The 26,675-nt window shown below is 54.1% G+C and overlaps 3 protein-coding genes across 4 annotated transcripts; 2 read left to right on the top strand and 1 right to left on the bottom strand.

Annotated features, from left to right (window-relative positions):
• The first annotated feature begins 4,733 nt into the window (after positions 1–4,733).
• Positions 4,734–14,404, top strand: SOX10 (SRY-box transcription factor 10). The gene is made up of 3 exons (XM_061988943.1): positions 4,734–5,182; positions 11,167–11,432; positions 12,032–14,404. The coding sequence occupies exons 1-3, from the start codon at positions 4,773–4,775 to the stop codon at positions 12,739–12,741; spliced, it is 1,386 nt and encodes a 461-aa protein (XP_061844927.1). The 5' UTR covers positions 4,734–4,772; the 3' UTR covers positions 12,742–14,404.
• A 3,087-nt stretch (positions 14,405–17,491) lies between these two features.
• Positions 17,492–21,665, bottom strand: POLR2F (RNA polymerase II, I and III subunit F). 2 transcript variants are annotated; one of them, XM_061988941.1, is made up of 5 exons: positions 21,614–21,665; positions 21,329–21,398; positions 21,072–21,202; positions 19,308–19,379; positions 17,492–17,686 (listed from the first exon to the last, which is right to left on the bottom strand). In XM_061988941.1, the coding sequence occupies exons 1-5, from the start codon at positions 21,631–21,633 to the stop codon at positions 17,596–17,598; spliced, it is 384 nt and encodes a 127-aa protein (XP_061844925.1). In that variant the 5' UTR covers positions 21,634–21,665; the 3' UTR covers positions 17,492–17,595. The 2 variants fall into 2 exon arrangements, with proteins under 2 accessions (XP_061844925.1, XP_061844926.1); XM_061988942.1 differs by lacking the exon at positions 19,308–19,379.
• Positions 21,666–21,725: 60 nt separating this feature from the next.
• C1H22orf23 (chromosome 1 C22orf23 homolog) lies at positions 21,726–26,584 on the top strand. The gene is made up of 6 exons (XM_062012423.1): positions 21,726–21,840; positions 21,938–22,000; positions 22,300–22,485; positions 23,574–23,708; positions 25,243–25,343; positions 25,963–26,584. Exons 1-6 carry the CDS (start codon positions 21,753–21,755, stop codon positions 26,065–26,067), a joined length of 678 nt encoding a protein of 225 aa, XP_061868407.1. The 5' UTR covers positions 21,726–21,752; the 3' UTR covers positions 26,068–26,584.
• Positions 26,585–26,675: the final 91 nt, after the last annotated feature.

The raw sequence follows: 26,675 nt of genomic DNA, 5'->3' as shown, positions 1-26,675 counted from the left end.
GGAGCCAATGCTGTGAAAGGGAGGTGGAAACAGGGAAAAAGACATTAAAGGGAAAGAGTTCAGAAAGAGGAGGCAGGACCAAAGGAAGAAAAAAACCCCAAGCACTGGAGAAAGGCAGAATGAGGGGAATAAAACCCTTCTTTGCCACTTAAATCTGAGGAGGGACTGTGACTGCATGTTGCAGAGGCTGTGTAGCTGGTGCAGGCTCCTTTGAGGATGTCTCTGCAGCTGAGGCACCCACAGCTCTTCCAACAGGCCCAAATGGAACCTGGCTCCTGCCTGGCAGGTGGCAGCAGCCTCTGACAAGGCTGGTGATGAGTGAGACAAACCCCAGTCCAGAGCCCTGAGGGTTGCTTGAAATCCCTTCTGGGTTTGGTCCCTTTCTTGGCCCAGTTGGGAGTGGAGGGTCAAACACTCCTCTGCTCACCCATGGCCTGTGGGAATGCAGGAAGATGTGAGCCCCACCACTCCCTGTCTTGCTGGGGTCAAGCACCGTCTCATTCTCCTCACAGAGCTTGCCTGCATTTGGGGCATGACCTGAGGCAGGCTGTGTAGCCCCTCTCAGTGCCTTGTGGGGTACCTTTATCTCCTGATTGGGGAATCTTCTCTCACTTCCTACCACTCAGTGCCTAGCACCCTGTATCCCCACTATAGAGGGAAATGAGAAAATCCTTCCCCATTGTCCATTTCCCATGGTGTTCACAGGAACCAGGCATTTGAATGGAGGGAAAATATCCTTGACTGTCCATTTTGTGTGTTATTCTTCCTCCTGGCCCCCAGGCTGGAGGTTGACTGCAGCCAGGGGAACAAGCAGGGCAGTGTTTCTCAGCAGTGGCTGTCTCGCTGTGAGGCAGGAGACTCACTCTCTGCTCCTTCCAGTTCTCCCACACCTCATATGCAGGGTCACTGCAGCTTGAGGATGGCCCTTGCTGGCTGGGGGAAGATGCCATGAGCTCTGCAGCATTGTGGACTCCGCATCCAATGGGTCACAGACAACTTTCTACAAAGCGACCTTGCCCTGCTCATTTTCACTGGTTATCTGTCTGCCAGACAGAAAGTGAGCACAGACAGAAGGGGTCTGTGCTGCAAGACCCCTTCTCATGACAAGCACAACCAGGAGCGCCTCTTGGTGAGAGAACTCATCATGTGTTGCAAGACCTGAAGTTCACCAGCTGCTGCTTTGTCTTCGATGCTGTTTTCTCAGGCTCTCACCCACTTGGGTTTTTTTCAGCATCCAAGAGAAAGGCACCCAAATTCCTTTCTTCCAAAGGGAAAAGGTACCATGTGAAGAAGCGCATCTGAGCTCATCTTATGGGTTTTTTTTCCTGGAGTAGGCAATGCTGAAGACAGGAAAGTAGGAGATGATCCTTGAGGGGTTTTATTAAGGGATGCAAGAGGTACCTTTAATGACACACAGCCATTCCCTCTCCCAGCTCTGCTCAGTAAAGATATCTCTCTCACTGAGCTCTGGTGAGATTTCCCCTCCAGCCACCCTGTGGTTTCAGAGCTTTTCTTACTCCAGACAACAGCAGATGTGCAGGGGAATAGCCCATGCTGTCAGCCAGGTCTGCAAGGGCAGTGGCCAGCCCCCAGGTTTTCTCTGAGGGCTTTTGCTCAGGTGTTTAGCATCATAGTCAGGACTGGCTCCCTCACGCTTCCTGTGGTACCAGCCAGTGGTTTTGCTGAATCTTTCTAACAGAAAGTTTCTGGGCAGTGAATATCTGCTCCAGGAGCTGAAAATGTTCTTGAAATCCCTTGGATATGGTTCCCTGAATCACATCCATTCAACTCTTTGTATTCTCTGACAGCACTGAAGGGTCTTCAGGTTGGCTCTCCAGCGAGGAGCTGGGGAGAGCTAGGTTTATCTCACTGCTGACTCAGGAGGGTGACCAGATGTTTTGTGGGTGACCTCTCATGATTACAGGGTTGGTGTTGGTCTGTATGAGCCCTGGTGACAAAGGAAATGGAAGAAACCAACTACTAGAGGCATCTGTGAAGAAAAGCAAGACAGAAAAAGGGAGATGTGATGGAGAACATCCTGGTATACCGAGTGCTGAGAGCTTTTGTGTGTCTCAGTGTATGAGCAGCAAAAATGAGGGGCGGTGTGAGAGAGTCTTTCTTGTCAGGAGACCACCCTTTCCTCATGAAAGACCCCACATTTGCCTTCAGGAGCAATTCAGGGTCCAAGGAAGCAGAGCCTGTTTGTCTTGGCTAGACCCCAGAGAGACACACAAGCTGCGACAAACCTGTCTCTAGGGTGCAAAAGTCATAAGAAGGTTCAAACCAGTACCCAGAGCATGGTGGAAAATACAGCATGGTATTTTCCCTGGGCCTGATATCCTCCAGCCTCAGGATGCCCCTGACCTCCTGCATTGCCTTCCCCACTCTGCAGGCTCAGGTCTGGATGAAGATGCCCTTTTGGCAGCATCTTGACCCTGGGGTCCCAGGGCAAACTTGTTGTAGCCCAGCAGAGTCATGGAATCGTGTCACAGAATCACAGAATGGCAGGGGTTGGAAGGGACCTCTAGAGATCAAGTTCCCTTCGATCAGGTCACACAGGAACATGTCCAGGTGGGTTTGGAAACCTCCAGAGCAGGAGATTCCACACCTTCCCTGGGCAGCCTGGGCCAGGGCTCCCTCACCTCAAGAGCAAAGGAGTGTTTCAGTGGAACTTTGTGTGTTCCAGCTTATGCCCATTACCTCTTGTCCTGTCTCTGGGCACTACAGAAAAAATGCATCACCCCGTCCTCCTGACATCCACTCTTTAGTTACTTATAAGTGTTGATGAGATCCCCCCTCAGTCTCCTCTTTTCTAGGCAGAATAGCCCCAGTACCCACAGCCTTTTCCCATAAGATGCTCCAGCCCCCTGATCAACTTGCTGTCCCTGCACTGGGCTCTCTCTCGAGTCCCTGTGAGTGACAGGGACAAGGGATTTATTTGGCACATGGTGGGCACCGGACCCCACAGGAGCAACTGTGCTAGAAGGGGCAAGGAAGGGGATCTCAGTCCTGGAGCGTACATCCATCTCCCCAAACCACCCCAGGCCACTTCCAGCACCCCACCAGCCCCCTGTCCCCCAGGTCTGAATCCTCCAGCACCATCCCTGTGGTGGCCATGCCGCCTAGAGCAGCCCAGTGCTGAAGAAACGGGCACCAGGGGAAAGCAAGGACCATGTCGGTGGCCGAGGTGGGGTGGGGGGCTGCCTGCATCCCCTCCCCGCAGTCCCCTCCCGACCCTACTCTGGCTCTGAGGAGTTCTTGGCTCCACCTTCCGCCCTTCCCTCCCCCGGTGCTAAGCAGCAAAGCCAGCTAGAGACATCCAGCCGGGGTATTAGTAAAAACCAAGCCTCCCTGTAGGAATGGCACTCGCCTGAGAGCCTCCCGCGCCGCTTGCCCCGACGCCACCGGGGCTGCCAGCGAGGACAGGGCGGCTGCTGGGATACAAATCGCAGCCCTCGCAGGACCTGCCGCCGACGTAAGTGCTCCTACCTCAGCTCCTTTGCTCACACGGTCGCTCGAGCGGGTTTTTTTTTCTTTCCCCCCTCTACTTTTCCTTACTTTTTGTTCAGTTTCCCCAGCGAGGGTGCGTGTCACCCTGTGAAACTGCAGGGACGGCAGCCTTTGCTCCGAGCTGGCTCCTTTTTCAGCTGAGCCACAGGCAATGCTTTTCTATCCCTTCTTCCACTGCTTTTTTATCTTTTTCTTTTTAAATTTCTTTCCTTTTATTTTATCATTCTGGGGGATGGGGGAAATAGAGAGGCCTTTATTCTTAGTGTTTCTTTCTCCAAAGGGAGGGGAACTTGCTGCACGGTGGCAGGGACTTTTAGAGGTGACTGCAGGCAGAAGGAGAGAGGAGGAGTGTGTGTGGGGCAGGCAACCCAAAGCTTTGGTTTGCCACAGAGTTAAAATGGGCTTGTGTTTGTAGCTGTATATATATCAATGTGAATAAGTATATTCATACATATACATAGACGGGGAGGGGAGGGGGGGGGTGCAATGTGGATGTATTTGAAGCCTTTTGGTTTGTGAGCTGCAAGAGGAGAGGGAGGGATGGGGTGTCCCCACAGAGGCACTTTGCCACAGCCAGGAGCAGGGTCTCTGGGTGTGGATCTGGGGCCGGGGCCTGGGCCCGGGCCCGTTCCTTGCCCCGCGGTGCCGCCTGCTCATCTCTCCCAGGATGGCCGGGCTATAGGTCCCTTCTGGTTCACTGATGCGGGGTGCCAACGCTCCCCCTCCCACACCGTCCCCTCAGCACCGCGCCGCCGGCTCACCACACAGCTTTGAGAGAAAGGGGCACTTCCCCACACAAGTTTGGTGGCTGTCTCCTCCATCCCATTCCCTGTGGCGAGCTGCGCCCGGGCAGGACGGTCCATTTCTCTCTCCTTTCAGGTCCCCAAACCCCCGCTTCCCCTTCTTGCCACCAGCCCCTCCGCACGGGTCAGATCCAGACGCCTGCAGGGATAGGGAGCAATATCCCAATTAATGAGGGACCCCGACCCATCCCCACCCCCCTCCCCGGATCACGGGGTTTGCGGTGTGCACGCAATTGCTCTGCTCGCGCTTTCATCGAGTGGCCCCGTCTCGTGGCCAGCTCTTCAGAGACCTTGGAGTCCCTTCCAGGTTTGGAGGTTGCTTCTCCTTTTCTCTGTTTCCCGCCTCCCCCCCCACCCCCCCCGCCACTCTTTCCTTTGTTTTTTTGTCTTCCTCCCTCCCTTCCCCAGTGAGAAGAAGGACACTGAGAAGAAAGGGAGAGAGAGGGCTCGAGAGCCACGATGGCCGACGACCAGGACCTTTCAGAGGTGGAGATGAGCCCAGTGGGCTCCGAAGACCACCACTGCCTCTCACCAGGCCCCTCCATGGCGTCGGACAATTCCCCACACCTCGCCAGCTCCGGGAACGGGGAGATGGGGAAGGTCAAGAAGGAACAGCAGGACTCGGAGGCGGACGACGACAAGTTCCCGGTGTGCATCCGCGAGGCAGTCAGCCAGGTGCTGAGCGGCTATGACTGGACCCTGGTACCCATGCCCGTCCGGGTCAATGGAAGTAACAAGAGCAAACCCCACGTCAAGCGGCCCATGAACGCCTTCATGGTCTGGGCACAGGCTGCCCGCAGGAAGCTGGCTGACCAGTACCCCCACCTCCACAACGCCGAGCTCAGTAAGACCTTGGGGAAGCTCTGGAGGTAAGAGCGGGCGGGCAGGAGGGCGGAGGGGGAGCACGGGGGCCGAGGTGCGCGGTTGTCCCGGAAAGGACGGTGTTGTCACGTGGAAGGACGTAGCAGGGTGGAAGGGGTGTCCCTTGAGGGAACTCGCTTACCTGCAGGAAGCCCCCTCGCAGGAGGCACGGCTGGTGTCTGGGGCAAGAGTGCTGGTTTGGTGTAGCGATGGCTTCCTCAGCAGAGCTCACCTCTCTCCTGGGTGCCGGACCTTTCCATGTGTTTCCCACTAACTTCCCCTCTTGTTCCCAACCACAACACTCTCGTCCTGGTCCTCTCCTCCCTGACTGCCAGGGAAGACCTTGTTTTCTTGGTTCGCCCTCTTCGTTGGGCCAAGCTGTGTGCTAGCAGGCACCGGGCTGAGGCTTCGTCCAACTTAACTCACTGGTGGCTCCCTCAAGCCTGATTGAACTCAGGTCTCAACACCAACGGGGGTTATTTTCCATGCAGTACCGCAGAGCAAGCGGGAAACTGTTACAGCCGAGGAGGAAGGTCAGGGGAACGGAGCCGGCAGGTTGGAGCCCTACACTTGTCCTTCCCACTTTTGGCAGAACGCATGGGTGCAGGGACACGAGCAAGGAGAGACCTTGCTAAAAACTGGGCTGAGGTTTGGCAGAAAGGAAGATATCTGCACCTGTCCCAGCCTCAACAGGCTCTCTTGCAACAGGCTGGCTCAAATGAGCCCCATCTCCCTTTGCACCCAGAGAGATGCCCTCCCTTCTCAACAGCACACACATCCTTCTGGCCCCCCAGTTGCTCCCATTTTGAGTTTGGCTTTGTGCAGGTCCCTGGGGCCTTTATGTACCCTCCCTACCTGCTTCTCCTTCCTCCGGCAGCCTGAGGGGCTGCTCCGATGGCTCGCAGCCGGCTCACGGCTGTGCAGGGAGCTGTCGTGCCCACGCCAAGCGTGTCAGCCTGGCCCTGCCATTTCTTACCCACCCCATGGTCTCTGCACATTACCCCATCAACCTGTTCCAAACACTTTCTGCTACAAGTCCCCAGCACTGTTTCCCACCTCACCCTCCATCAACCGGTGCAACCGGGCCCTCTCATTTCACTCTCCTGCCCTGACGGCGTTTTGTGGAAGGAAAAAGGAAGCCCTAAACCTTGGGTGGGCCAAGACGTTTTTCCAAGCAGAAGCAACACACACAGCAGCTGATGTTGAGCTCTCCTCCTGGCTTCCAACCCTCTTGCTCACGAGGAACTCAAGCCCTTGGGCATCAGCTTCTCCCTCTGCTACACCAACCCTTTTCCCTGACCTGCCGGTGTCTGGTGTAAGCCCAGCAAAGGGATTCCTTTGGGAAGCCAACAGGAGGCTAGAATTGCAGATGTTTAATCTCATGCTCTTTCATGCTTTGCTCCCCACTGCCTTCCCTTCCCTCGCTTTTACCACAATACTCGCTCCTGCCTGGAGCTCTGCTGCCAGCCTCTGGACTGCGCAGTTTTGCTGGAAAGGGTGGGGGAGTGGGGCTGAGGAACCCACCTTTTGGGTTTTTTGTTCCCAAAGTGTTATTTCAAGGTACTGTTCCTTTACTGCAAAATGCTGCCAGATTTTAGAGCAACGGCCTCCCTCCAGACACTGCATTTCCATTGAAAATGTAGCAGAGCGGTGAAATCCTCCAGAGATACCACACTGAGTGGGCCGTGGCCATGTTCCTATAGCTGAGTGGCTCCCTGCTCCCCAGGGCACAGCTCCTGCTGCTGACTGTATGGGGCTCAGAGCAGGGGGACGTTGCTGCCAGGCGATACTCAAGGTCCCAAGGTGTTTCTTAGGGCCAGAGGGCACGGGTCAGGCAAAGAAGTTTGTGGGCTCAGGCCTGGAGTTATTGCGTGCTGCTGGGTTTGCCACTCAGCTGCTCTGCTTGAACACCTCTCTGAGTGTCCCTGGAGCGGGGCTGTAGCTCGATGGGCTGTGCCAGCCCCTCCAGGGCCCATACAGCCGAATAAACTGGGTGATGGGTGCAGTCGGTGTCTGGCCTGGGTAGGACCATACGCTTGTCTTTCTGAGAGGCTGGGGAGAAACATCAGCCCACAAAACTCCAGGGAAAGTGACCCAAAGGTTACTGGGATAGTAGCCTTGAGCCTCGCCTTCCAGCCACAGCATGGCTGGGCCTTCCCTGCACTGAGGCTCCCGCTGCCCTCACCCATGCTGTGCCCGAGCTATAGCTCCTATGCATTGGTACGACTGCAAACAGATAGGCCTTGCTCTGGAGGGCTTAGCCTCAAGCGTTTGATGAGTGTCCCTGCAAAGAGCACTGCCTGTTCACTTATCCTCACCTTCACAAGGCGGCCACCCAAACCCTACCCGGCAGCGAGAGGAGCGCTGGTGAGCAGAAGACTGCTCGCGGGCTGCCATTAAACCAGGCGTGTGCCCAGCCACTGGCGCTGCGCGGGGAAGCCTGAGCCTGGCAAACCTTCTTCAAAGGCAGCTCTCAGATGGAGTGATAGCTCCAGCGCCATTCCACGTGCAAAATGGGCTGCAGAGGCCTGGGTCTGGGGGGTTGATTCGTCTCTGTGCCACTGCCACGTCCTCCACGGGCCCCAGCCCTTGTTGGGAGAGGCTGCGGGACATGCTCTGATGGCCACACTGCCCCCTGGCCCTGAGCACAGGCCCATATCCACCTCCTCTGGTCTGTGCCCACTTACAGGGCGTGTGAGAGCTGCAGTCAACAAACTGAATCGTAGAATCACAGAAAGGCAGAGCTTGGAAGGGACCTGCAGAGCTCATCCAGTCCAACCCCCTGCTAAAGCAGGTTCATCTCTTATCAGGGGACACAGGGAACGCATCCAGGCAGGTTTGGAAACCTCCAGAGCAGGAGCCTCCACGCCCTCCCTGGGCAGCCTGGGCCAGGGCTCCCTCACCTGAACACCAAATGAGTTTCACCTTGAGCTTAAGCGGAACATTTTGTGTTCCAGCTTATGTGTCCATTGCCCCTAGTCCTGTCGCTGGAGACAACAGAAACCAAATGTACTAAAAAAGAAGGAAGAGTTTCTGTGGCTGATGGTCATGGAATCCAGCCTTGGCTGCTTTCCTTCCCCGGGGTGGGGCAGCGAGCAGCTCTCAAATGGAGGTCGGCTGCTGAAAATGTCGGCATGACTCTCAGCCAAAATGCCAGCCAAGCACCACCTCCGGGGCCGCAGACAAGCGAGGCACGGGATGAAGGGGAGGAAGGCTGAGTAGAGAGGAGCAAAGAGAGCTGACAGAGGGATCTTTGCGTGAGGGAATAGGGTCGTGCCTACAAAATCCGAGGCCGTGGCCGTGGAGGAGAGCCCACCCAGCTGCTTTCTGCTCCCTTGGCTTGCATCAGCCCCAACGCCCAACCCCATCGCCGCACTGACTCATCGGCAGCTGAGCGCCGGCACAGGCCCAGGGCTCTGGCCGCTGGCACGCGGTGTGGTGCCATGCCAGGCGGCAGGACGGGCGGCTGCGAGGGGCGGGCAGAAAGAATTTAGCCCTTCTTTATCCTCCCGGAGTTGGATGCTCACCCCACTCCCCTCTGGTACTAGCCCCACTCCCTCAGCCCAGGCAGGGGCGAGCATTCCACGCTGGGGAGGATGGCGAGGGCTCGGTTAAGCCCCATGAAGGGCTTTGCTCTGTGATCCATAACTTCTCTGCCCGTGCGAGATTCCTTTGCATTAGGGCCTGGGGAGCGTGGGGGGCAGGAGGGGGAAGGCAGGAAGCAAGTGAAATCCAAATCCCCCCAAATCTCCTGGCCCTTGCCTGCTCGCACCAGTTTCACTTTGTTAAAGCCGATTTGAGCTCTGATCCCTCCCGGAGGGAGGAGGGAGAAGGCAGCCTGAGAAATGAGAAGGCAAAGAGGTGGGGAGTGGACTTGCTGCTGTCCTGCTGGTGGCACTGCCCGTGGGCTGCTGCCAAAGGGAGAGGAGGTGGGATACTCAAACACGGCTCAGAGGGCAGGGATCTGACTCCTGCATAGCCTCGAGTGTCTCTGGTTCACACAACCACCAGAAGGATCTGGGAGGCTGAGAGTCCCCATGGGAGTCTCTGCTCTGCTCTGAGCTCGCCATGCAGCCTGCCCTGCAAACCCAAGCTCACACACAGAGGTGTCCACATAGTAACAGACCTTTCATTCCCAGCCACAGCACCAGGGCTGGCAGTATAGAGATGCCAGAGTCACTTGTAGTGAAGTGTCCTGGGTTGCAAGGATGCAGGTTTTGCCTCTGCCCCTGAGAGGAGGCATTCTGCAAGGATGAAGGCTTTGCCAAGGCAAGGCCACTTCCCAGTCCACAATGCCCACGAGCATTGTCTATGATGTCCCTTTGGACCCCTTGAAGAACTGTCCGGAGCAGCACAGGCTGAGGGATTAGAGCCCTCCAGGACGTGTGAGCACGGTGTATGGTGGCAGGAGACAGGAAAGCTGGTGTTGGATTCACGGTGGCTCAGTTGCTTTAATCTCCAGGATTAAGGCAGCAGAGGAATGTGGTGTGTGGCTGCGACCTGCTCAGGCTGCCTGGAGTGAACCCAGGTCAGGGTTCCTGTAACGGGCTCCAGCCTGTGCCATACACCTTCTGTCTGCTGGCTGAGGGGATGCACAGGGAGCAGGGGGAAAAGGGTTTCTTAGGAACCCACCCATTACTCACTGGCAACCCCTCTGACTCCACCAGAATTATCTGTGTGCTCCTTTAGCCATGCCTCCTCTTCAGAGCAGTTCAGGCTTTTATGCTTTAACAGAATTGGTCACGTGTCAGTGCTAAGGGCTTCAGGGGTACCAAGGTGCTGGCATAGTCCCATCACCAGGTAGCTCTTTTGCTGGGGAGAAAAGGGTCATGGACATCTCATAAATGGAGTAATTTTTGGCAGTTGGGAGCCCTGCCATTTCTAACAGCTGTTGGAGCTACCAGTCGTGGGAGGACAGGTCCCTTCTGAGGTTTCTGGTTGAAAGCAGGATGCCCTTGAGAGGAAAAATCATAAAATGAAGTGCTTCCAACTGAGGTGCTGCTAGAGGCTTCAGCAACGATGTTGATCTCGTTTGCAAGTGCTCTGAGCCATCCTGACCGCACACTTCACCATTTCCTCCAAGAGCCTGTCTTAACTAGAGCAGTCCAGGGATCTGGCAGGGATACAGAGAAGGAGCTTACATTCCTGCAGGGCCTTTCATCCAGAGACCAAAGCTCATCTATTTCTACAAGGCTAGCAACACAGCAGCTAATTTTTTCACAACTGCTTGGCTAAGTTCAAGGAGGGCTGCCCTTTGTGCTTCAGCCCTTTGCATTACCAATGTCCAAGGCGAGCAGGAGCTCCAGGAATGGCAGAACACACCCCTTCTTACCTCAAAATTGTATTTAATTCACTTCTAGGCTATTTCAAGGCAGTTAAAGGCCCAGCAAGCTCCACGCAGCGACATGGGTACTGGGGAGGCACCACCAGTCACTGCCGCTTGTGCTCAGTAGAGCCTCAAACTCGGAGCAGAACCTATGAAAGGGTGGGAGGTTAAACTGGAATAAACACAGCCGGTGGAAGAGCAAAAGATATGGGGGAGGCAGGACTGCAGGTAGTGAGGGTGTGCCGCACTGCCTCAGTCTGAGGGATGATCCCAACTGCCTTCAACTCGCCCAAGGTCTTTGAAAGCAGCTCATGCAGCCTTATTTTACACAGCCACGAAAGGCTGCACTCTGCTTTTGGGCAGTGTAACAGACTGCATCGAACTTCCTGAGGTGAGAAGCATCCTGCAGCCGGGGAAGGGTGACCCAGCGCTGGCACCAGCCAGTGCCAGGGCTCAGTAATTAACGAGGAGGAGGATAACATTGCTGTCTCCACTGAAACGCTCACGAGCTTTCCCTGTTGTCCCGGCAAATACCTTCAACGGTGCAACACCCCGACAGCGGGATTCAGGTGCCGCGTCCCACGACGCTGTGTATAAGTGTGTGGTTCTTTTTCTGACATCCCTGCCCCTTTCTTTCCCCTCTTCTCTTCTTTACCGCCCCGGCAGGCTGCTGAACGAAAGCGACAAGCGGCCCTTTATCGAAGAGGCGGAGCGGCTGAGGATGCAGCACAAGAAGGACCATCCCGATTACAAGTACCAGCCCCGCCGGCGGAAAAACGGCAAAGCCACGCAAGGGGAGGGCGAAGGCCAGGGGGAGGGCGAGGCCGGCGGCGCCGCTGCCATCCAGGCCCACTACAAGAACGCCCACCTGGACCACAGGCATCCCGGAGAAGGGTCGCCCATGTCCGACGGTCACCCAGAACACTCCTCAGGTGAGTCCCTGGTTGAAATGAGCCTGCTGACAAGTTACAGACAACATGGAGGCCCGAAAAAAACCCCCACATTGTCACGGTGGAAGCCGTGGGGATGTAGATCACACTTTGCCCATGACCCAACCAACTCTGCTGGAGTCAGCAGCGTAGGATCACAGAATCATTACGGTTGGAAAAGGCCCTTTAAGATCATCGAGTCCAACCACTCACCTCAAACAGCCAAGCCCACCACTGAACCATGTCCCTCGTCCCTCGGCACCTCAGCTATGCGTCTTTTAAATACCTCCAGGGCTGGGGACTCCACCACCTCCCTGGGCAGCCCTGTCCAATGCTTAACAATCCCCTTGGTGGAAAAGTGCCTGAGTTTCAGGGGCACTTGCATTCCTCTGCTCAGGTAAGATATCATTGTGCCCACTCTCTTTTTGCACATGATATTAAGAAGGTTTGTGTTTGGCTCTTTCTTTCTCCCTCCACTGGGGTTTCTCCTGCTGGAGAAGAGCACGCTGGGAGGAGTGGAGCTGGGCTGTGTCTAAATCCAGGCATAAAGCAGTAACTCACCTCTTTTCTCTTCCCTCCCCTAAACGATTTTCACTTTGCAGGCCAGAGCCACGGGCCCCCCACACCTCCCACCACCCCCAAGACCGAGCTGCAGGCAGGCAAAGCCGACTCCAAACGAGAAGGGCGTTCCCTGGGGGAAGGGGGAAAGCCCCACATTGACTTTGGCAACGTGGACATCGGGGAGATCAGCCACGAAGTGATGTCCAACATGGAGACCTTTGACGTCAACGAGTTCGACCAATACCTGCCACCCAACGGACACGCGGGCCACCCGGGCCACGTTGGGGGCTACGCGGCGGCCGCGGGCTACGGCCTCGGGAGCGCCCTGGCTGCGGCCAGCGGACACTCTGCCTGGATCTCCAAGCAGCACGGAGTCTCCTTGTCCACCGCCACCTCACCGGTGGTGGACTCCAAGGCGCAGGTGAAAACGGAGGGGTCCGCCCCCGGAGGTCATTACGCCGACCAGCCCTCCACCTCACAGATAGCTTACACGTCCCTGAGCCTGCCCCACTACGGCTCGGCCTTCCCCTCCATCTCCAGGCCACAGTTTGACTACCCGGACCACCAGCCCTCGGGACCCTACTACAGCCATTCCACCCAAGCCTCCGGCCTCTACTCTGCCTTCTCCTATATGGGACCTTCCCAACGTCCCCTTTACACTGCCATCTCTGACCCTGCGCCCTCCGTGCCACAGTCCCACAGCCCCACACATTGGGAACAGCCCGTGTATACGACTCTCTCCAGGCCGTAGGGAACGGGGGCCGGTGACCGAAGCAGCGACGGAAAGGCTCCGAAGAATCAGCACAGGCAGAAGAGCCTCCGAACTCCGAGGTCACTCAGTGCCACGCAGCCACCAGAACCTACTGAGGACACACAAGTGCCTCTCTTGACCTCGGCTATCGCTGGCTCACCCACCTAGAGGAAGGTTTTTCGTCCTTTCGCCTTTTACCGATTTCACGCAAGCCACGGCCCCGGCTTGCAACACCTCACTGGCCTTCTACACGAGGAGGATTCTAGACACGGAGTGACTGGTCTGTGGCGGGTTTCGTTGCGCGCCACCCGGGCTGTAGGGTGGAGAGAGACTGTCCTTTCCTTCCCCTCCCCACACCGTTCCAGGGAGTCAGCAAGTGTTTCCAACAAACAGGCCACAACAGCCAACGGCCTCGGGGAACCTGTCCTGGGAGGAGCAGGAGGGGAGTGTGGCGCCGACGGCTTCCTTGTGATGGGCGTCGTGTGGCAGTCCTGCCTAAGATTCACACACACACAGATCCTGGACCCCCTTGGAAGACCTCCCTACGCTTGCTTCCCTGATGACTTCCACAGCTACAGCCTTGCTTTTCTCCTCGCCTCTTCTCTCCTGTCTCTGTTTAACCCCACGCTCCTTCCCACGTGGAGAACGCCTGTATGTTTGTGAATAGAGGTGCAGGAGAGGTGGGGAAGGACGAGCGAATGACTAAGGTGCTGTGGGTGAATCCTCCTTTATTACAATTACTCTGTACTGTTCATCTACATCTGGCATTTCTGGCATCTCAGCCTTTTCTAATCTCTTCAGTACCCTGAACCAACCCCTCTGAGCAAACTTGGTCCTCGCTCTTCCACGTCTGACTGTGTCTGCCTGAAACGAAGAGGCACAAAGCAAGCTACTATATGCACCGGCCAACACCCCGAGTTGACTCCAGCACTCTCTTTGAAGCCCCACTCCAAACTCAGGCTGATGGGGTGTGCATCCCTGCTCATTTGTTCACCACGTCTTCCAGTCAGTCAAGACTTCCCTACCTACTCTGAGGATGGACAGGTAACTCCTGCGGCTTTAAGCAAGGTAGATTTGCACCCAACCTTGGATGAGCAGACAGAAAAGAAGCCTATTTAGGTGCACGGGAATTTGTTTTCCCCTTTGGGTTTCAACTGGAAGCGACCAGCTCTCACAGTCAGATCAATCTCCTTTTTTTTTAGCCCGACACTCGAGGACAGTCTGCTTACTTCTCCTTTGTCACCTCCAGGACTGGGGTGGTTTGTCATGCCAGGGAGTGAACTGGCACAAAAGTTGCTGCAGGAAAAGTTGACTCCCAGCAACTGATGGCAGAGACGTGTCGTGGGACCTCCCAATGGATAATCCAGTCCAGAAAGATAGAATACTTTGACCAAACGTGGGCTGTGACCAGTGCTGCCGCATCCCTCTGCCGATATGACCTGTCAGATGCCCTCCCTGCCTCCCTTAGCTATGGATGACTTATCCTCGTGGTGTCTGAAAAGATCACGTAGAAAGTTTGCTCCTTGCACGCATGTAACCTCTTCCAGCCCTTTCCCCTTATTTATGCAAGTAGCACCTCCCTTTCCCCAGCCTCTCTGCTGTCCTAGCAACATTAACTCTGCATTAAACATACAGAATAATAAACTTTAAAGTTTCATTTTCACGTGTCTGGGTTTGTGGGTTTTTTTAACTCTTTCCTGCAAGTCTCTGTTTTCTCACCCAGTAAGTGTACGATGGGCCCCACCACACCAACCCTGTGTGCACAGCCTTCCTCTGCCTGGCACGAAGAGGGCACAGGCAGAACTCTTTTACCAGATTCCTTCAGGGAGATGAAATCCATCTTCTGTTCACACCCCAGTTCCAGTTGTTTCTTCAGTGAGAAATGTAGCAACACTGATTTCTGCTTTTCAGATAAGATTCAGCACATGCAATTAAGAGGAGTAGTTTCACACGCGCTTCACCCAAGAACTTTCTAGTGTGATTGTTAATGCTCTCCAGAAAGGGAGTTCCTTGGGGTTTCTTGCCTTGATTCCTCATCACCAGGTGGCAGATGACGTATGCTCAAGAATAAACCTCCCTCACATAGACAAACTGGTGTATTTTGGAAGCAACTCTGAGTTTCTCTGTAGAAACTCAACCCCTCCCACCTGGCCTCTTGCCTTCCACAATCAAGAACCTAAATACACTCACACAGAGAAAATATACTCAAGGACAGAGGTGTGCACCTTCTTACATGTTGAAGAAGACATCCTGGGTGTAGTCAGGTCCTGGGAGTCTCTCTGAAGACGTTTGGGAAGCAAAATGTACAGCAGGCATCAGTCTGCTTAAGAACATCTCTCAGTGTTTAGCAAGGTAGGACCCCCACCAACAGAGACTCCACAGCCATCACAAATTGATTCCAAAAGGTTTCAGTGCTGACACGTGGGATCGATCCAGTGAGTCTGTGTTCACGAAACGCTTTACAGGTGAGTGCAGTAAGTAAAACAAGTTCCTAAGTCACATTCAAAGCGCTTGGATAAAGTCCCATATAGGGCCAAGGAGCATCAGTGGCAGAGTGGCTTAATGGATCTAACAATGGTGATGCCAGCTGAACTGCTCCACGCAAAACAGGGCTGTGGCCATTCACTGGAGAGGAGGAGAAGGCTCTACCCCAAATTACAGGATGTGGGAAGAGTCCAGAAAGGAATTACCGTGCTGCTGAGCAGGTCAGGAGTATGTGCAGGGAAGAAGGGAAGCCATGGTGGAGTTAGGGGTGGGAGAGCTGATCACAGGGGTGGGAGAGAGAAGGGACACGGTGTGGATGAACAGAAGAGCAGGAAAAGAGAGTTCTTAACCACACACAGAGGGTAGCCTCCTCCAGCTCTTCCAAAAGCAAATTCAGAAGGCAAGCGGGCTCTGCCTCAAACGTTCTCTAGTGGAAGGGGATGCCTCCTCTCACCTAGGAGGGTCTTCACAAGCAAGAGACAGGGCTGAGAATGCCACTGGTAACAGAGGGGTTAAACACTCCTCCTGTAGCCTAGCAGGAGCTGGCCCGGCATCCTTCCCTATCCCTTTAATCGTATCTGATACAGATGCAAGGCTGGGGAGGGGAGGCGGGGAGGGAACAAAGGAGCCATTTAAAATAAGACAAGAAAACGACCCCCGCGCTCCATGGCGGACGCCAAAACGACTGCACAAAGGCACCATTTCAGGGCTGAAATTTCACCACACCAACGTGATTAAAAGATTCCACGGAGGGTGGGGGGAGAAGGCTGAAGGCCACAGTGCTGCAAATTAACCTTTTCTTGGTTAAGGATGGCCTGGACCAGGAAGCATTTGTGTTCCTCGCAGCCAACTCCTCCCTTCTCCATAACCCACACCTGCAAGTGTCTCCACATTCCCTTTGACCTGTCGTTTTGCCCAGGGACCCATGTGGGCCTCCAAAAGCAGCCCCTCCTGCGCACACAGGAAGGTGCTTTTACAGGGAGCAGTAAGAGAATGCCATTCATGGCTGGTTATTTGAGCTGAGTTCCCAGGCAGGTGGATATAAAAGCCCCTCTTGGGATGTGGATGCTCACGTGCAGGCAGTGAGCACACGGGCAGGAAGGAGAACACACGTTTTATATACGAGCACAAGCTGTAGCACAAACTGGCTGGAAATATTCTTCCTGGACCGGTGTAAAGAGAAAAATCAAAGTAAAGCAGAAACCATAGGGGAAGTGCACCTTCCCTCTTTTTCTCTTTAAAAAACAACCCAACCCCCGCATTTCCCAGAGCACTTTGGAATAAGGTAATTGAGAAAGCCTCGGTGTGTCCTGCCCAAGAGCTCAGATCTTCTTCATGCAGAGCAAGAACCCTAGAGCACATAGATTTAAGAAAAGAAAACTAGGTGGTGGCTGGCTGGAAGCCCAAATGAGGCTGCAATGGCTCCACCTAACTCTTGACTTCAGCAGGTAACCTCCCTGCACATCAGCAGTGAGACTGCAGGTACCTGGAGAGGCCCAATGGCCCATATGTCATCGCACCACAGATTAAAGTAGCTCTGGGATTTAACTACTGCTGTGCCACTGTAAAGAAGCGACTGAGGTGGCCAGAGAGAACCCATTCCCCCAGGCCCAGCAGGCCCACCCCCAGGCCTATGAGTAGGAGGAGCACTGTAGCAACAAGCTCAGCTGGTGGGACCACGACCGTGCTTCCGGCTGGGGCAGCGCCACTGAAAGGGGATCCCCACTTCTGATAAGCACCAGCAGCAGGGAAACAATAGGTGATTTGATGAGAGCTGCTCTATGATACTCCTGAGAAGCCCCACAGCCAGCTTGGGCCAGAGAGGAAATTGGGGGTTTCCAGAGCAACCTGCTCAGGGCACAAAGGCCCAACTGTCTAAAGGGAAGCAACGGAGGTGTCCCGTGTTAAGAAGGGACAGGAGTGGAGGGCTGGAGTCTTTCTGAAGCCAAAGTACCTGCATTTCTGTACAGCAGGAGTTCAATTGGCTGTTGGTCCTCTAACTAGGGAGGAGCAGGAAGCAGCGACTGCATTCTTTACGCTAGCTAAAAGGCAGAGCCATCGCAGATGAAAAAAAAAGCTGAAAGAAAACCTTGGCACTCTGCTCCCCAACCTTACTACTACAGCCCAGGACACAGAAAGAAAGAATAACAACCAATCTGGTATAGAGAAATAAAAGAGCCTTCTCTTAGGCACATAAGACTGAGGTGAAAGAGAAAGTGGGGGTCAAAAAACCCAAGACAACTGAAAAAACCAAAACACATTTAACTTAAATTGAGGAGGATTATCATTTATTTACACAACTATAAACAAAAAAAAAATAGAGACATCTCTGGAAGAAGGGAAGAAGCAACGCAATGGCTGGGAGGCTGATCAGTCTGTGATAATTAACTCATCCACACCCCAGTCTTCATAGCTCCCATCCGGTAGGTAACGGCGGATGATGATGGGGATCTTGCGGGCTCTGAAGGGAGGAGAGAGCGGTGAGCACAAACACCAGAGCCTTCACCACACCACTTCAGCAGGCAACGGGAGCTGAGGTGCTCCGTGGCTTCACTAAGCTCAGCAACACACCTGTGTGGCACCACTGATTTGGTGCACAAGGAAGTCCCAACAACCTTCCCTCTTTTGTAGGTGCAAAGTGCTCAACACCTTCAGACTCGAAACAACCTCAGCCCTCTGCTGCTACGGCAGGATTTGTGCCCCATGATCTGAACCCACTATGAGACAACACCTAACACAGCAACTAGGGAAAAAAAAACCCAGACCAATCAAGGGTCTTGGAGAACAAATCTGCTTCTTGTTTGATGGAAGATTTTTCCCCACAAGTCCCTCAAAAGTGGCAGAATTCTGAGAACCTTCATGACAAGCGGTTAGTTACACAGTATTCTGCACCCTGAGAGCAGCAGTTACATTGTAGGAAGGATCCAAGCAGGGACTCTTCAGGTACCAAAACCTGGTACAGCTGGGGTGAAGCAACAGCATCTGCCAACAGTGCTTCCGAAGAGAAAGCAAGAAAGTGCTGAACACAAATCAACTTAATGGAGGCAGATTTAAGTCAGCAGAACATGAATCAGACAGTCTGGAATCTAATCAGGGCATCAGGTTTCAACCTTGTCAGACTTCTTTAATGATCACATTCAGAGCTATTGTCCTTCCAGTAGCAAAGTAGCTGTAAGCTCATGTCAAGAGCTCCAGATGAATTTTGGCACAGAGCAGGGTGCCACTATACTTTGCTACACCCTGACTTAACTTCCTAGAGCTAATGCTCTAAAGGCAGCCAGACGCAACACACACTGAGCTGGGAGACCTGACAGGAACAGGAACTAAGGAGCTTTTGGCAATGACAAAGGGAAGACAGAAAAACTGCAAGAGCAACTTGCAGTGCACTAAGGAATGTGAGGGAGCAGAGCGACAATTCAGTTCAAGAACAGGGACTTCATTAGTAAAGGAGTCCAGTTGCTCTGCTTGAAGGATACCTGCACATGATCCAGGTCACTGACCACACAGGCAAACTGTGGTCGCAGCAGCCAGCTATGCTCTGGAAAGATGGGCCTGTTAACGCCCATCCAAAAACTGCCTCTGCTGCAGCCAGGAAGGTTTTGTCTTCCTGTAAGCAGGGGATGTGCTTCCCTACAAACACAGTAAGCCAAGAGTGCAAGAGCGAGGGAAACAAACATTCTTAACAAAGTCTCTACACCACCAGCCTGACTTTTATTCTATTTTTTTTTTCATGCAGGGGTCTGTTTAGCTGTCTGCTTGGAATCAGTTCCACTTGGGGAATTAACCCAGTTCCAGAAAGATGAGCACCTTGGGCTCTCATCACAGAAATAAACAACACCTGGGCTCCAAAGCAGAAGAGGTCAGAGCACTCCTAATCATCTGTACTTTGCATGAGCAACTAGGATGGGACAGAGCAGCTGTGGACAAGTCCCAAGGTGAAGACGGGGAAGGCAACTGTGGCACTCACTGTTATCAAGGGAAGATGAGGTAGTACTGGAACAAGCTACTAAATGCTGGAAGGAGGAGAAAAGGAGCTAAATGCTGGCTTTATGGAAATCAACAGGCTAAAGGCTGGGACTTACTTGAGTTCTTTCATGGCGATCAGCAAGGGGTCTGTCTCTCCTTCCAGCTCCACCATCACTGGGGCACACATCCTGGGACAGAACATGAACAATCACTTGAGTGAACTGGCTGCTGCTTGAGGGCTGATCAGATCCACACACAGATCCACACCCTTACAGTCACCCTCTGCTGTACTTCAAAACCCAGGGAAACAGTGGGTCTGAATCTAACTCAATGAGGAAGGTGGAAATGCTACAGTGAGTACAACCTCCTCCAACTGCAGCACATGTCTTGTGCTCTGATTTGCTGACATCTTCCAGGCTTTGTTTGGGGAGGGGACAGGAGGGGTTGCATTTATGCTGCACTTCACCTCTAGGAAGCAAAAGTTAAAAGCATTTTTCAGAGGGCTGTTAACAGCAAAGCAAACAGGGTTGACAGTATCTGCTCATTAGACAGAGGAGGCAAAGAAAGCTCAGGTTATGTGTGGGTAAGGCCGCTGGGGGCTGCAGCTGGCCTCGGTTCAGCACCCAGGCAGATGACGTAGGTGAAGTGGAACCTGGCACCAGAGCACTGGGGCTGAGAGGCCTGGCATGGGCCCATCTCCTCTCCCTCATCATTCTGCCGTCCAACGCTTCACAGAACATGCACAAAACAGCTTCAGGGAGTGAAGGCTGCAAAGAAAGGCTTGTCAAAAGAGACAATTCAGGGGAGATCTGATCACTACCTACACACTTCAGAACCATGTAGAGGGGAGGCATCGTTCTGAAGGTGCCTACATCCACGGTGGAACACAAGAGATGGGCTTTCAGCCAAACCCTGCCACAGCCTAATCACCTGGCTCATAAGAGAGTCTTCCAAAAAGTTCCAGACTTTGACATGCATAATCGAAACAGCCCTGCACAGGTCAATGAATGAAGCTGAGAGCAGACAGCCTTAACTGCGATTAAACGGGATTTAAATGTTACTGCTATTACTGATGAGGCCTTATCTTTATTACCTATTATTTACCTATTATGTAAATGTTATTACCTACTATAATTGAGGCCAGATGCTTTAAAATCTTACAACTTGCCACAATGCCACTGTACTGAAAACAGATTTCAGGTTGGTTAACTTCGTTCCCAATTCCTACAGCCCCGTGGTATGAGCTGAAGATGTTGTGGTGCTTCCCACCCTCCAACACTGGCTTTTGCAAAGCAGCTCTGAGCTTTCCAGCCCTCACTGCCTCCTTTGTAAAGGGTAGAAATCATGATCAGCTTGGCACATTCCCCATCACCCAGGAAAGTTCACTGCAGCTGCTGGATGGCCCTGTCTTTGGGCACAAGTACCACGGCCCCAGCCACAGAGACTTCACAAGCAACCAAAGAGCTCCATGGTCCTGTGCTTCAGTGATGACCAAGATGCTAATCTGTAAGCTCAGCAGCCATAGAATCATTATGGTTGGAAAAGACCTTTAAGATCATCAAGTCCAACCACTAACCTCACACTGCCAAGCCCACCACTAAACCATGTTCCTCAACACCTTAACTACATCTCAGTATCTCCAGGGATGAGGACTCCTGTCTCCCTGGGCAGCCTGTGTCAGTGTCCAACAACCCTCTCAGGGAAAAAGCTCTTCCCAATCTCCAACGTAAATCTCCCCTGGTGCAACTTGTCGCCATTTCCTTGCGTCCTAATGGAAGTCATGGAAGAGATTCTATGACGTCTGAGGTTTTTAAGGAAGAAGGAAGGCAGTTTTCTCTGGGAAGGGAGGGGAAGCTCTGGCTACTGTGTGAAATACTCACGCAATCTGGAGGGCACGAGTACCCAGGACTCTGGCTCGCTCGTATTTGGTCATGTAGGGAGTAGTGATCCGCTTCTGGTTTGCCTGCTGCCGCTCTCCCGAGGGGAGGATTTCCACGTTCTCCTGTCCCTCCTGGGGAAAGCAGCGCAGCGCTGCAGCTCAGCTCCACTACTCCTACCGTCACACCGGGAGAGCCCCTCGGGCCTCTCCAGACCCAGCGACGGCCGAAGCCAGACCACCACCCACCCACCGACCGACCTCCTCCGCATTCTCCAGGTCCTCCAGACCCTCATCCTCCTCCACATCGTCGAAGTCATCCCCGTCGAAGCTGCGGGGAGAGACACGCGCGTCGCAAACCGAGACAGGACGGGCCTGCCGCAGGTGCCTCTGACCCGATGCCCCGAGAGCGCCGCGCCACGCCACGCCACGCCACGCCACGCCCCCCTGACCCGATGCCCCGAGGGCCCTACACTACACTACACTACACTACGCCTCGCCTCGCCTCGCCTCGCCTTCCCCTGCCGCGGCCACCCCCGCTCTCACTTGTCCTCGTTGTCAGACATGTTGCCTCGCGCCCGCCGGAAGCCGGGCCCACTTCCGGCTCCGCTGCCGGAAGCGCCGTCGCCGTTGCCATGGCGCCGCGCCGCCGCCGCCGCCCGTTCCCGTCGCACCGCTCCCGGCCATGGAGCCGCCGGCAGCCCCGGCGGCGGCCGCGGGCAGCGATACGCGCGCCGCCCGCTACAGCCCCGGCACCCGGGACCTGCTCCGAGGTAGCGCCCCGGGGTTTCGTGTTTGGGGGCGGGGGAAGAGCCCCCCCAGCTCCCCGCCTCCCCTCGGCCTTCAGCCGTACGCCCGTGTGTTTCGTAGCGATGATGGAGGAGGCGCAGCTGACGCGTTCCCAGAGGCGATACCTGATGGACTGCGTGGAACGTGAGTGTCGGCCCTGCCGCTCTCCCGGGCGCCGGCGAGGAGCTGCTGCCGCCGCCCAGACGCGGGGACGCGGGGCGCGACGTGTCCCCGAAGGCCATCCAGGGCACAGGATGCGACTGGAAGTGACATCTGTCCGTGCCAGCGCACACCAACAGCCAGAGCGGGACGTCTGTGGCACCACGGCCCTTCGCTCGGGGTGCTAACAGCGGATCGACACGTAGATATGCCTGTGGTATCCCGGGGCCACCCGGCAGGCTCCCGTCTGTCTGACTTGCCGTTATGTTTGGTTTGTTCTCCAGGAGGAGGCACTCTGCCGCTCCAGTGCCGCCCCACGTCCAGCAAAGAGCGCGCACCCGCAGCGCCTGTTCGCTGCCCAGCTGTCTGTCGGACGAGCACGCTTTCAGCTATACCACACCTCCGACCTGCTGAGGTCTGCCGGGCGGGAGATGCCTACACCCGAGAGAAATTCAGGCCAGGGGCGACGAGTAAGTCTGCAAACACTGCTAATGAAAAGCCTATGCAACCCAGTCCCTATCTTCCTCTTCAATCCCCTGCCCGCAATCTCAGTAGCAGCAGGAAGTGTCTTAATTGCTCCTCATCCTCACGCTTTCTGTCTTCAGAGATGATTCAAAAACGGATCTCTGAGGGAACATCTGCTGTAAGTGCTCACTGACCTCTGCCTGCTGGCTAGGGGGGTGACAGGGACTCACAGTCACAGAACCATAGAATGTCAGGGGTTGGAAGGGACCTTTAGAGATCATCCAGTCCAACTCCCTGCTAAAGCAGGTTCACCTACATCAGGTCACACAGGAACACATCTGGGTGGATTTTAAAAGCCTCCAGAGCATGAGACTCCACACCCTCCCTGGGCAGCCTGGCCCAGGGCTCCCTCACCTGAACACCAAAGAAGTTTTTCCTTGTGTTCAAGTGGAACTTTGTGTGTTACAGCTTATGTCCATTGCCCTTTCTCCTGTCCTGTAGTGCACTGGAGAGACACTACAGAAAAAAGTGTTGCCTCATCCTTCTGACATCTACCCTTTAGATACTTAGAAGTGTTAAAGAGGTCCCCCCTCACTTCAGGCTGGACAGCCTAGGTCCCACAGCCTTTCCTCATAAGGAAGATGCTCCAGTCCCCTGATCATCTTGGTGGCCCTGCGCTGGACTCTCTCCAGCAGTTCCCTGTCCTGCTTGAGCTGGGGAGCCCAGAACTGGACACAGTACCCCAGATGAGGCCTCACCAGGGCACAGTAGAGGGAGAAGAGAACCCCTCTCAACCTGCTGCCCAAATTCTTCTTAATACACTCCAGGATGCCATCTGCCTCCACACTGCCGGGTCACGTTTAGTCTTTGCTTAAGAGAGGAGTACTTTGTAATTCTGTAGCTTACAAACATGAATGAAGCCCCTGGTGCAGGTTGGGTTGGCTGCATGTGCCTGTCCCCACAGCTTGGCCTGGGGACAGGCTGTCCTTAGCACGACGCTTTCTCTGGCACTGGGAGAAGTGTGGGCAGCGGTGTGGCCAGGCACCTCCCTGCACACACAGGCTCTTTTATTTTTTCCCTGTGGCATTCACAGGAGATTTGGAAAAGGAGAAGCAAAGGCTCCAAAACATCTTAGCGACGGGGAAGGATGTGGTGGAACAAGAGGTGAAGCAGATGCCGCTTCAGACAAAGAAAGAGGAGATACCTGAGCCAGACCGGTTTGAAGAACGTACGTCCTTATGTTCCCTGGAGGAAAGCGGGCAGGAAGCCTGGGAAGCTGGCTTCCTCTGAGGGCTGGGCTCACAGCCTGCACTGCCAGGATCCTGAAGCCTGTTGCAGAGGGAGGCACAAAGCCCAGTTTCCAAGAGAAAGGACTTGCTGCAGTGACGCTGTGGGGCAGCCGCCCTCACAGAGCTTACGCTGCATGGGTTTGCTGGCAGATTCAGGCTCCCTGGGCTACCCTGCACAAAATTAACACTGCTGGCAGGGTAATGGCCCAGAGGCTGGCAGGGTGGCCTGGGCAGGGGAATCATGGAATGGTAGGGTTGGAAGGGACCTTTAGAGATCATCTATTCCGCCCCCCTTGCAGAAGCAGGTTCAACTAGATTAGGTCACACAGGAACATGTCCAGGCGGGTCCTGAAGACCTCCAAGGAAGGAGCCTCCACACCCTCCCTGGGCAGCCTGTGCCAGGGCTCCCTCACCTGAACAGTGGAATAGTTTTTTCTTATGTTTAAATGGAAGTTTTTGTGTTCCAGCTTCATCCCATCACCCCTTGTCCTGTTGCTAGCTACTATAGAAAAAAGGGACGTCCCAACCTCCTGACACCCACCCTTTAGGTATTTGTAAATATTAATAAGATCCCCTCTCAGTCTTCTCTTTTCTAGACTAAACAGCCCCAGTTCCCACAGCCTTTCCTCATATGAAAGATGTTCCAGTCCCCTGATCATGCCCCAGGGACACACAGGGTGGCCTGGGCAGGAAGCCCAGGTACAGCAGCTCCTTTTTCCAGTAAATCAACATAGAGAATGACTTGCCAGCCTGACCATGTATGGGCTGTGTTTCTTTTCATTCCAAGATCAGAGCAGTTAAAAAGCTTAAATGTCAAGGAGAATTTTAAGCAGAGATGGACTTTGGCCTGCAGAGTATTCTGGGATGGCAGCCTCCTGCCTAATACCTCTCAGTGGTTGAATCTGCAATGTGTGTGTGCACCTCACCAGGGCAGCACAAAGATGGACAACACTGGAGTAAGGTGTACACGGGAACTTTGGTCCCAGCGTCAGAGAAGCCAGTGTTGCTGACTTTGCTCAGCTTGCAATAAGTTTTAGAGGATACAAGTGTCAAGATTTGAGGTAGCTGGCTGCAGGTCAGTGCTGCAAAGCAGCAGCCAGCACTGAGTGCCTGTGCCGGTGCTGGGAGCTGTCACTGGGTGATGCATGCTAACTAATGAACCTCAGTGGCTTTAAGCAGGTTCTCTCTCCCTCCACAGACTGGTTACACTGCCCACAAGCAACAGGAAATTGTCTGTGCAAAGACAACTAGTGAGTTACCATTCCTGCAAGATGTAAGAAGATGGTAAGGAGAAGCATTTCCCATTGTGTAAGGGACTACTGAGGTAGTTTCGTGCCATGCACAAGATGAGTGTTACAGCAGATGTCATTTCCCAGCAGGACCATTGTTCAAGGGGTTCACATCCTGACAGAAACATGTTTTCTTGCCTTTTGTCCAAATCCTCTTTCCACAGTGTTTTCTCTTATCTGTTAGTGGTTAAGGAAGTTCAGGAGAGGAGAGAATTCCTGGCAGAGATGGAAGCTCTAGGACAGGGCAAGAAGTATCAAAGGATTATCCTCACTGAAATCTCACAGGTATGTGAGGGTCATGGAATCACAGAATGACGGGGGTTGGAAGGGGCCTCTATAGATCATCCAGTCCAAGCCCCTGCTAAAGCAGGTTACCCTCCATCAGGTCACACAGGTACACAACCAGGCAGGTTTGGAAACCTCCAGAGCAGGAGACTCCACACCTTCCCTGGGCAGCCTGTGCCAGGGCTCCCTCACCTTAACACAGGAGTTTTCCCTTGTGTTTCAGTGAAACTTTGTGTGTTCCAGCTTATGCCCATTAGCCCGTGTCCTGTCACTGGACACTACAGAAGAATGTGTCACCCCATCCTCCTGACACTCACCCTTTTTAGGTACTTAGAAGTGTTGATGAGGTCTTCCTCAGTCTTCTCTAAGCAGAGGCGCCTGGCAGCGCTGCCTGTACAGTGCATGAGGGGAACCCCTCAGTGTCAGAAACCTTAAAGCCCCAAGCAGGGAATGGGGGAGAGAAGTGAGTATTCACCTTCATGGCACAGGACAGGTGTGAATCTGGGGAAAGTGGGATAGAGGTTTTCAGCCTTTCTTTCCATCTCTGCATGTAGCTTTATCAGGGAGACAGACATTGTTGTATTCTCCCCACTCAGCCCTTCCCCTTTGTACTTTGCAGAAACTGCGTGAGATGGAGCTCCTTGACAAGAAGAGAAGTGAAGAAATGAGTGAGATCTTGACAAAAGACTTCCCTGGTGGGAACAAATCCGATCCCCAGCACTAGGCCAAGGGAAAAACATAAGTGTAACTTCTCACCTCTTCTTGCCAGACCCTCAGCATGGGAGTGTCAAGGGCTGGTTTGTGCCTGTGCCCAAGCAGGAAGCAGCACCACTTGTTGCCTAAAGCCAAAAGGCAGGAGCAGTGTGGACAGAAGCGGTGACAGAAGAAAGCTGTTTTAAAATCCTCCTCATGTACTGACTTTGTCCTTGCCCAATGGTATTAAAGAGATGAAAACACACAGCAGCAGCCACCACACCATGACAAGCAGAGCCTCCTTTTGCCTGTGCAGTGCCTCAGAGGACAGCAACCCACCGGTAACAACGTCACTCCTTTCCTTCCATCCACCCACCCAGAGGCAGAGGTTTCTCGTGACAGCACCACGGTGACACGTGTTGTCACCTCCACGCACACCCCCATGGGAAGTGCTGTGCTGGCAGATGGAGGGGAGGTAATCCCACCTCTGTCCTCCAGCAGGCTGAAGCACGATGCCCCCCTCATTCCTGAATAAACCTCAGCATCAAGTCTGCCTCCCACTTTCCTTCTGATCCCACCATGTGCTTTTTAGCGATGCTCCTGTCACCACTCCCCAAAGCCAGGCAGCATGCCCTGTCC

Source organism: Colius striatus, chromosome 1, assembly GCF_028858725.1.
Source record: "Colius striatus isolate bColStr4 chromosome 1, bColStr4.1.hap1, whole genome shotgun sequence".
NCBI classification, from domain to species: Eukaryota; Metazoa; Chordata; class Aves; order Coliiformes; family Coliidae; genus Colius; species Colius striatus.
Note: the sequence above shows the minus strand (reverse complement) of the source record. Positions and strands in the feature narration are given on the sequence as shown.